At 36.4% G+C, this 11,295-nt stretch overlaps 1 protein-coding gene across 1 annotated transcript; it reads right to left on the reverse strand.

Annotated features, from left to right (window-relative positions):
• Positions 1–1,769: 1,769 nt before the first annotated feature.
• mrps10 (mitochondrial ribosomal protein S10) lies at positions 1,770–10,703 on the reverse strand. The gene is made up of 7 exons (XM_063004382.1): positions 10,624–10,703; positions 10,456–10,508; positions 8,890–8,962; positions 8,623–8,762; positions 8,145–8,253; positions 3,088–3,177; positions 1,770–2,004 (listed from the first exon to the last, which is right to left on the reverse strand). Exons 1-7 carry the CDS (start codon positions 10,693–10,695, stop codon positions 1,924–1,926), a joined length of 618 nt encoding a protein of 205 aa, XP_062860452.1. The 5' UTR covers positions 10,696–10,703; the 3' UTR covers positions 1,770–1,923.
• Between the last annotated feature and the right edge of the window lie 592 nt (positions 10,704–11,295).

Consider the following 11,295-nt stretch of genomic DNA (forward strand, 5'->3'; position numbering starts at 1 on the left):
TCGGGTTAATCTGAGTCACTCAGTAATGTGATCCGGTTCACTTGAGTCACTTGAGTCAGTTGAGTCACTTATACTGACATTCTGATTGTGATTGATTTATTGCATTAAAATGCATCCAAATATCACTTGTCTTCCATGCACTCATCCTTCTCTCTTGATTCTCTTGGCACCTCACACTTCTCCTGTCAGTGACAAGTTGACACTTGGGAGTCCATGCGGGAGATGGGGGTGGATTCACATACCAATCAGATGGGTATATTAATGGGTCAAGGGTTTAAAATTACCATGGGGGCTGTGATACTCCTTACGCAGTACAGTACTAAAGTAGCCTGTAAGCATTTGCATTTTAATAATAATATAACTATATTATGTTCTTTTGCTTACAAGAAAATATGCTGCATTACTAATCTATACCACTACTACTGATTAATAATAATAATAATAATAATAATAATAATAATACATAACGAACACCAGTGTGTGTAATCGCAGGCAGAGGTGTTTCCAATGAGTCGGCTCACTCGCCTTGTATACTTAGCAGCAGCCAGTCAGAGGACTCGTAGGATCCGGGTTAATTGAGATTTCGGACTCGTGATTCCTGATTCAGTACAAAGATTCGAATCATTAACCCGGGTGATTCAGGAACCGCCCAGCTCTAGTATTGAACAGTCTACTCTGCAGCGTTTCTTTCCCATTGATAAAATACGGAACAAAGCGCGTCCCGTATCTGTTCAATACGGAACGCGACATTTAGTTTCCAAATACGGAACGATTCCGTATTGTACGGGACGGTTGGCAACCCTACTCCCGTGGGTGAAAAATTAATTGCTTTAGTTTTAGAAGTAAAAAAAATCTCGTAATGTCAATCTTTCAACATCTACTGTTAATAATATTATGGAAAGATTTAGGGAATCTGGAGTGTTTCTGGGAATCTGTCAGTGTGGGGCAAAGCTGGAAATCACTGTTGAACATGCATGACCTTTGAGCTCTCAGAGGCATTGCATGAGAAACTGTCATGCTGTTGTGATAAATATAGCCACATGAGCTCAGGAGTACTTCAGAAAAGCACCTGTATGTTCATTTTTGTGCCACAGAGAATTCTACATGGCAAAGATAAAAGGTGCAAAAGCCAACATGTCATAGCAGTTACTGGGTGACTTGCATGTGTGAAGGTACCACTGATGCGGAGGTGAATATCGTGATTTAGAGAGACACATGCTGCCATCAAGGTAACCTCTTTTCCCAGGAAGTTTATTATTATTTCAACTAGACCTAGTTCTGTACATGCTTCGTAGACACAATGTATGTGCTTGACTGACCTGCGTGCACTCCAGGTCTGTCTCCTAGTGATAATGTATAATGCAGCACGAATAGGACACTCAGAAAAGGGCGACTTATATTTATAAAATACTATAAAGTTGGTCAGTGAAAACATTGGAAATATTTTATCAGTTAAATCAAGATTCAAGTAAATTAATAAACCATATTGTTCTTTTTATTTTACCAAACAACACCCAACTTTTCTGGACATGTGATTTGTAGAATGTTTGTTAGGATAAGGATCAATATAACATTTTGTAGGTGTTAAATGCAAAATCCTGGTATGATCAAGTTTTTTTTTGTTTCAACTTTGTGGCAGTTTATTGGTTTGTTTGAAGAGTTACACTGTGTGTGCATTATATTATTTTAACAGTCATGGAGCAAATTACAAAAACAATGAGTTTGAGAATACCTGCAGACAAAAAAAAGGAAAAAAAGAAACCCAACTGTAACCTTTTTTTTGTTTTTATTGTATTACAAAGAAGAGTTTAAACATACAAGTAAATCCACTCATTACTTTTGTACAAACACAATCTCTTTAAATAATGTTTTTTCCCCTTTTGTACACATCTCCAGTAAATAGAAGAGTACTCTAAAATATTCTCACTGGCTGGCTTGTTCCGGTTGGCTTTCTTTTTCCCACATGGGTGTCTGGATATGTTCTGGAACTTTCTCTATAGCAGTCTGCAAGAAGAAAGGTACAAATCTTGGTCACATCAACACTGATATATTATCAATGAATAAAAAAGCTGGCTCAAAAAGCTGACTTAAGCCTTGGGAGCCATCTGGCAGTAAAAAAAAAAAAACATGTTATTTAATGTTTATAAATGTTGCATAATAAGGAGCATATTTGATACCACCTAAATCACCTCTTATTGGTTAATCAAGCCACAAAGTATGACTTACAAAAAACAGCAAGACTGCTCATCACTACTGGAAATAGTTCTGTATTAACAAAGTGCTTACACACTATGTAGAAAACTAGATAGTGTGGATGGTAAATGGTGATTTTTAATAAGCAGACTGTGTAATTTGGAACACAGCCTCAGTAAAGCAGCTTAAATAGTGAAGCATTCTGTACCATATTTGATACTACTTGATCATTAACATAGTAAATGACATAAGTCCCCACTTACCTGCGGGACATTACAAGAACTCAACACTCACCAACACTATATAAAACCACCAAATGCCTAAAACTGAATAATATCAAACTTTCTATATAATATGTTTTCCCTAAACATACATACTATGATGTTCGATTTATAAAGTGAGCACAATTGAACTATAATAACAATATGATGGTGTTACTAATTTTAGCAATAGCAAACAGCTTTTTATTCTTTTTGTATAAAGTTGACAATTTTTATCTTTTTACTTAATGGTAGCAAGATGATTAACAGGCTTACTGTACTCCATTAGTAAAAAGAAAGACAATCTGGATTATAATGACAATACTGAATAATGATAGTGAAAAATTGGATTGAATACAGTATTAAATGGATTGAATACTTAAAACAATGCATTTTGGTTGTTTTGTCTTCCACAGCATGGAGTTGAGATTAAATAATGTGTATGATCTAAAATTAGTATCCCAGCTTGATTTAAAGGGTATCTGGATCTTTATAGTCGTTCTATAAAAGATGGGATGATTCGTTATCAGTTTAAAGAAAATGGAAAAATGTGCATCCCTAATAATGACAATTACTTGCAGTAAATTGAATATTCAGTGCAAGTAAACTCAGTACTTTTAATTATGCTTTTTACCTTAGTGACCTTCATCGCTACACCTTCAGGCAGGTTGCGCTGAATATACTCTAGATATACATGTGCAGTGGAGCCTGTTATCCTGGTAATCTGAAACAAAAAGGCTGTCATTAAAATGCACTGCATCTGTCTCAGTTTATTGCTCGATACAATCAATACAAAAACACTGACATTTCACTTAAAAACACAAGCCCAATACCAAAACAGTTGGGACAGCAGATAAAGTAAAACATTAAATATCTCTTTTTTTGTGATAATTAACTTTTTGGATTTGCATTTTATCAGCTGTATAGGATTGTGTGTAGCACTTGGATGATGCAAAAGTTTAATAAACTAGCCCACCACTGCACAGAGAATATTAAACATATCCAAATTGGGTGCAAGGAAAAAATAAACAAATAAATGAATTTTTCCTTATATGTGCAAGTTTCTAATGTAATGCCTGTGTGTGCTGTGATCCGACTAATCAACTATTTAAATAAGCATCCAGATTCACCAATTCAAAGTTCAAACTCCTGTCTGTCATGGTATAAATGTAGTGACTTGCACAGCTATGAAGGCACCATTAATGCTGAGGGGTACATGTGTTGAAGGAAATTTGAAGGAACAAATGCTGCCATCTAGAAAAAGAGGACTTGCCTCTTTGTTCCGAGCCATAACATTAACTTAGGGACAGTGTTAGACTAAAGGGTAGAGCTTTGGGCTATTATTTGGTAGATTGTTGGTTCAAATCCAGGCTCTGCTATGCAGCCACTGTTGGGCCCTTGAGTAAGGCTCTTAACCCTGTCTGCTCCAGGGGCGCCGTACAATGGCTGACCCTGCGCTCTGACCCCAGCCTCCAAACAAGCTGAGATATGCAGATAAATTATTCCCTTATACTGTACATGTGTATATGTATACTGTATATTACAAATAAGGGCATTCTTCTTCTAATATTGTGTAGGTCACTGTCATGCCACCAGAACAGCTCTGAAGGTGCCCGCTATGCACTGTGTGCTCTGACACACCATCTATCATAACTGATCATGAACCTTTGTGCTACAGTAGCCCTTCTGTGCCTATGCACATTAAATATGGCCATTGGGCACCCATGACCATGTTGTCAGTTAAATGTTTGTCCTTTATTGGACCACTTTTGGTAGGTACTACAAAAACTTGCTGTTTGTCAACATTTATCAACTGTCCCAACTTAGGTTTGTATGTAAGAAAAAGTGTCCTCATTTACAGCGTATATAAAAAGTCTAAACACCCCTCTGAAAATGCCAGGTTTTTGTGAGGTAAATCAAACAGGATGAATAATTTCAGATTTATCTCCACCTTTGAATGTGACCTATAATTTGTGCAAGTCAAATAAAACACAAACTGAAATCTTTAGGTCAGAAAAGTGGTTGTATAAATGTGCATGTTCTCCTATAATTAGGGATGCTGCTGTTCAGAATTAATCAATCACATTTAAAAGTTAAATAGCATTCAGTATACCTGACATCAATTAAAATACAGTGGGGCCAAAAAGTATTTAGTCAGCCACTGATTGTGCAGGTTCTCCTACTTAGAAAGATGAGAGGTCTGTAATTTTCATCATAGGTACACTTCAACTATGAGAGACAAAATGAGAAAAAAAATCCAGGAAATCACATTGTAGGATTTTTAATGAATTTAGTTGTAAATTATGGTGGAAAATAAGTATTTGGTCACCCACAAACAAGCAAGATTTCTGGCTCTCACAGACCTGTAACTTCTTCTTTAAGAAGCTCTTCTGTCCTCCACTCATTACCTGTATTAATGGCAACTGTTTGACCTCGTTATCTGTATGAAAGACACCTGTCCACAGCCTCAAACAGTCAGACTCCAAACTCAACCATGGCCAAGACCAAAGAGCTGTCGAAGGACACCAGGAAGAAAACTGTAGACCTGCACCAGGCTGGGAAGAGTGAATCTACAATAGGCAAGCAGGTTGGTGTGAATAAATCAACTGTGCAATTGTAAGAAAATGGAAGACATACAAGACCATTGATAATCTCCCTCGATCTGGGGCCCCACGCAAGATCTCATCCCATGGGGTCAAAATGATCATGAGAACGGTGAGCAAAAATGCAAGAACTACACGGAGGGACCTGATGAATGACCTGCAGAGAGCTGGGACCAAAGTAACAAAGGCTACCATCAGTAACACACTACGCCGAGAGGGACTCAAATCCTGCAGTGCCAGGCGTGTCCCCCTGCTTAAGCCAGTACATGTCCAGGCCCGTCTGAAGTTTGCCAGAGAGCATATGGATGATCCAGAAGAGGATTGGGAGAATATCATGTGGTCAGATGAAACCAAAATGGAACTTTTTGGTAAAAACTCAACTCGTCGTGTTTTGAGGAAGAAGAATGCTGAGTTGCATCCCAAGAACACCATACCTACTGTGAAGCATGGGGGTGGAAACATCATGCTTTAGGGCTGTTTTTCTGCAAAGGGGACAGGACGACTGATCCGTGTTAAGGGAAGAATGAACGGGGCCATGTATCGTGAGATTTTAAGCCAAAACCTCCTTCCATCAGTGAGAGCATTGAAGATGGAACGTGGCTGGGTCTTCCAGCATGACAATGATCCCAAACACACCGCTCGGGCAACGAAGGAGTGGCTCCGTAAAAAGCATTTCAAGGTCCTGGAGTGGCCTAGCCAGTCTCCAGACCTCAACCCCATAGAAAATTTGTGGAGGGAGTTGAAAGTCCGTGTTGCCCATCGACAACCCCAAAACATCACTGCTCTAGAGGAGATCTGCATGGAGGAATGGGCCAAAATACCAGCTACAGTGAAGAACCTGGTGAAGACTTACAGGAAACGTTTGACCTCTGTCATTGCCAACAAAGGTTATGTTACAAAGTATTGAGTTGAACTTTTGTTATTGACCAAATACTTATTTTCCACCATAATTTACAAATAAATTCTTTAAAAATCCTACAATGTGATTTCCTGGATTTTTTTTTCTCATTTTGTCTCTCATAGTTGAAGTGTACCTATGATGAAAATGACCTCTCATCTTTCTAAGTAGGAGAACTTGCACAATCAGTGGCTGACTAAATACTTTTTGGCCCCACTGTAACTGATTCACCCCATATGAAGTTCAGCTGTTCTAGTAGGATTCTCGGTTATATACAGCAAAAGCCCTGATCCACAAAGAATTACAAAGCAACAATGGAAGCTTTTATGTTGAATGTTACATGTAGTGTGTTCGCGCCCTCATGTGACCATATTAAAGCGGCAGCGTCTTTAGTTTAATAGGCTTATGTTAGCCATATGACTAGATGCTATAATTTCACTTAATTCATACTGCAGCCAGGTTTCAAACAACAAATTTTCTTCCAAGCTGTTGCAATCCTGTCAAGCTGATCCCTGAAGAAGTGTTGCTGTAAGTTTGTGTTTTGCATCTGTGTTAATAAACATATATAGAGTTGTTAACTATGTGAATATGTTTGATAGAATGTTTACTAGCAGTTAAACGCTTTCTACTCGGTAATTCATATGCAATTAATGATGAACTCTGTATTCTTTGTTTAATTAAAATGTTAGAAAAGCAATTATTAGTGTATGCAAGTTCCAGCTGTAACATTAAAGACACACTTTCTATTTCACTCAACTTCAGCATTTGAATATATTCAAAAAATTTTTTTCCAAATCTGAGTGTTTAGCTATCCGTCAATACACGCAGTGGCTCATGTGTGGGGAACAGAATAGATCTCATTGTTAAAAGGTAACTGTCAAAAGAAGAGTACAAAAGATTTCAAGGCATTACATATACCATGGAACACAGTAAAGACAGTGATCAACAAGGGGAGAGCAGTGGCATTACCAAGAAATGGACATTCCTCCAAAATAGATGGTCCAGAAGGTTGCCAAGAAGCCTATATTTGTTTGTTTTTTGTAACACCATGTTGTCATATTTATGACATTCACAGCAGAAATGTGTTTTACGCTAGTTTTATTTGTTTTGTATTATATATATGTTTTCAGTTTTATATTATTAAGGACATTTAGAATTATTTCTGAATTATCCTGGGTAAAAATTTATTTTAATATATTAGGCATATGTAGTTTTTGTCTTTCACTGTTGTACTTTGGGCATTTAATCAGGATGTGTTTTATGGTGATTGGTGTGTGGCAGTCTACACAAAGTGTGGGGTCTTCCAAGAGGCCTACAGCCACATTACACAAGCTGCAGGAATTTCTGGCAGGTACTGGTTGTGTGCTACATGTGACGATAATGTCTGTATTCTTCATATGTCTGGATTGTGTTAAGAAAAATATTCAAACCCTGCTACATTTTGTAAAAAAATACAACTCTACCAAAAGCACATGGGTAAATGTGTGATTGTCTGATGAAACCAAGGTTAAACTTTCTGGCTATAATTCTAAAGATATGCTTCATGCAAAAAAAAAACTCAGCATTATGCTTTGGGGCTGTTTTTCTTTATCTGGACCTGGAGCTTTAGAACCAAATATTAGTCAATTTTGACTCAAAGCCTTTATGTCTAAAAGAGGAATTTTACCTTTCAGCATGACAATGACCTAAATCATACTTTCACATGACCAAAAGAACGATGAAAGTTCTGGACTGTCCCAGCCAAAGCCCAGACCATAATCAAAATCTGTTTGATAAACTGAAGAGGGCTGTGCACACGAGATGCCCTCACAATGTCACTGATTTGGGGCGCTTTTGCAAGGAAGATTGGGCAAAGATTGTCAAGATGTGCCATGCTGATAGACTCCTACCCTAAAAGACTGAATGCTACCTACCGCATACGATTAAAAGGTGCTTTAACAAAGTATTAGTTTAAGGGTGTGTATAATTATGCAACCACAATATTGTAAGTTTTTTTTTTATTATTCTTACAGCATTCAGGGGGTTTTCAATGAAATTGCACAGACTAGGCCACATTTATGGTGGAAAAGGTTCTAAAAATATTCATCATAGTCTCATTTTTTGCATCACTAAAATCTGGCATTGTAACTATGACGTGTAGACGTGTGATGTGTTTTTAAAGTTCATTTTAAATCAAATAAAAAATCTCACCTCTATGCATCTGTAGTGTGTCCTCATTTCATACTGGACCCTGTGTTTCTTAAAGATGTGCACAGACTTCAGAAGCGTGAGCCTTTCAATGTTCTTTGGGGGTTCAAATCTGTTAGAAAAATACAATTGGTCCCACGTCAGTAAACACCTAATATAGGGATGTTAATGATTAACTGTGGTTTATCATCTAACAATATCTATTCATATCAATACATTCAGACTGTGAAATTGTTTCTTCTCACAGTGTTTATGTTTATTTTAATGTTCTTTATTACTGCCTCATTCACTGTCACACATATTTAATCAATAAAGTATAAAAGCTTGTTGATATAATACTCAGTGTTGTGTTTTATATTTTAATGGAATGCTATTTGTTTATAAGTACATGGTTAACCATCGACTAACAAGCAGTTATTGGTTAAAATAAACTAAAACCAAAAAAACATGTGTATGAAAACTGTTAGAAATCGTCATTTACACTTTATCCAGGGTAAGACCAAGCTCCTTCGCAGCCAGAGTTGCAAAGAACTCATAACTGTTTAGAACAGCCTTATCATGACCTTTAACCAATACAGTCAACTTCTGCAGCAAAGTGTCCGGCTCCTCTGTGACTGTGATCTGCAGATAAATGCAAGAAAATACAAATGTCATTCTTGAAAAAACTAGTTCCATGTACTTGTAAACATGTAAAGAACAATTAAAATGTTATAAAATACAGTACAGCTTGATGTAGCCCAGGACTTACAGGAGAAGAAGATTGTGATTCAAAGATGCTGCTAGTATGAAGGAAGCTAGTTGAAAACACAGGAACATGGCTTCTGCAATTACAAATTGAAATAAATATATTTTTTATATTCCATGCTAATTTTACTTACAAATACCTGGAAATCTAGAAAGAAATAGTTAGTTTAAAAGTTAATTATGTTTAAAAAACAATATGGCTATATTTATAACAGCTGACGGGTAGATCAAGTTTATATGCCTAAAGTCTTTTAACCATGTGCTTCAATGGAAACAATAAAGCACTGTTTTTTTTGTTTTTTGTTTTTTTCAAAATAAATGACACGACAGTTTCACAAATGTGCTTTCTTGCCAGCTGTTTAATATCAGACATTAGTAAGGCTGGAGAAGACTCCAAGTTTCAGGACTGTTTTTCAGAATATATGCGATAAAGCACATGACATAAGCCTGCAACAACTAATCAGCAAAAGCTATGAAAATCATCTCTAATGTTTTTAATTATTAAAGTTGGCGTACCTTTTTGTTGCCACCTAAGGCTATTTGTTTACAGAAGTTCTAAAGGACCACACAATTGTTATTAAGGCCCTGATCATTTAACAACATGGTAGTGAAAAGAGTGTACCACTTTGCTATGACTGTACCTAATTCCTAATTATTTTAATGATGGCAAAATATCAAGGGCTTAATGACTGATTAGTGAGTAAAAAACTGAATCTTTAGGGGATGCACACTGCACAGTTGCTAAAAATGAATACACACCAACTTTAGTGGAAAAACATGGTAAAAACCACTAGCCAATAACTTATTTTATACCATATACATAATATAATATATTATATACCATAGAATTAGATCAGTCAGATTACACACAACACTTCTACACTGAGCAATTCAAGGAATCATGAGGGTAAGGTCAGTGTGGAACACTATTCAGGTCATAAGTCAAATGTACACATCTTGTTTCTTCTTCACATGAAAGCAAAGTCTATGGGCATTTAAAAATATCTTAAGGGAGGAGGCAAGTAAAGCAAGTATGTCAAAAACAGACATGGGGCTGCCTTCTTGTAACAAAACAGCCCAGGAAAACCTTAATTACCTCAAAAAGAAGGGGTCTTAATTGAGGTAAGCTACTAAACTCTGCAATACCGGTGTTCCCCATACTTATGGAATTACATTGGATATCAATTTATTCAATTTAGATACACAAATATACACCAACAACGTAATATATTCATATATTTATATTTAGTATTATTATGTGCAATAATAATAACGTAAGCATTTTAATTATTTGTGTGTAAATAACTTTTTAACTTTAAATTTTTCTTCTTTTATCTTTGTTTTAAGCTAGTAGAGTGTTTATTCTTTTTACATAAATGGGTGCTACTGTAAAAAACTGCAATTTCCCTCTGGGATCAATAAAGTATTGATATTTCCATAATTTAACTTTTTTTTCTTTTCTTTTTTACAAATGTATTTTTATGTAAAGCCTAGCAACAAATCAACTGAACTCTTTGAGCAGAATGAAAAAAATAACAGAAGCAGTATGCAATATAAAAAGTTGACAAACCTTAAAAATGCAGGATGATCCTGAACGCTGCACACACGCCGCTGCACAGCAGCCTGAGAAGCGCAGCACTAGTTAGGATACCTTTATGTAATTTCTTAACATTTACTACAACAAAGTCATTCTCACAATACTGAGACAAACATGTTAATAAAGTAAACATTCACGTACCTTCAGCGTAACGTCCTGCGTTACCTTTGCTATGCGTGCTAAATTTCCAGCTCTCCGCAAGGACGCCGCCATTGCTCGTTGACAGGACAAAACGGGTCAATCAAACAAGACGTGTTTTTCCACTAGAAATTCACCATCGCCATCCACTGGTGTGGAGTTACATGTAATCTACACCGACCAGCAATAACATTAAAACCACCTCCTTGTTTCTACACTCACTGTCCATTTTATCAGCTCCACTTACCATATAGAAGCACTTTGTAGTTTTACAATTACTGACTGTAGTCCATCTGTTTCTCTACATACCTTTTTAGCCTGCTTTTACCCTGTTCTTCAATGGTCAGGACCACCACAGAGCAGGTATTATTTATTTCTCAGCACTGCAGTGACACCGACATGGTGGTGGTGTGTTACATTTACATTTTCTGCATTTAGCAGACGCTCTTATCCAGAGTGACTTACAGAAGTGCTTACCATAGTAAACATTTCATTTCTCAAGTTTTAGTAAACAACAGTCGAAGAACACAAATCTGCTAAAACCTTTTTTTTTTTTTTTTTTTTTTTTTTTTTTTTGGAAATGGAAAAAAAATGTTAGTAAATAAGTACAAGTCAGCTTAAGAGCTTAGTTAAAAGGTGGGTTTTTAATCATTTTTTAAAGACAGCAAGAGACTC

This window comes from Trichomycterus rosablanca, chromosome 1 (genome assembly GCF_030014385.1).
Source record: "Trichomycterus rosablanca isolate fTriRos1 chromosome 1, fTriRos1.hap1, whole genome shotgun sequence".
NCBI lineage: Eukaryota > Metazoa > Chordata > Actinopteri > Siluriformes > Trichomycteridae > Trichomycterus > Trichomycterus rosablanca.

Coding starts and splice junctions, on each gene's coding strand:
- mrps10 (XM_063004382.1), bottom strand. CDS start 10,695: ATGGCGGCGTCCTTGCGGAGAGCTGGAAATTTAGCACGCATAGCAAAG. Junction 8,763..8,889: donor AATCACAATCTTCTTCTCCT/GTAAGTCCTGGG, acceptor ATTTATCTGCAG/ATCACAGTCACAGAGGAGCC. Junction 8,254..8,622: donor GGTCTTACCCTGGATAAAGT/GTAAATGACGAT, acceptor TTTTTCTAACAG/ATTTGAACCCCCAAAGAACA.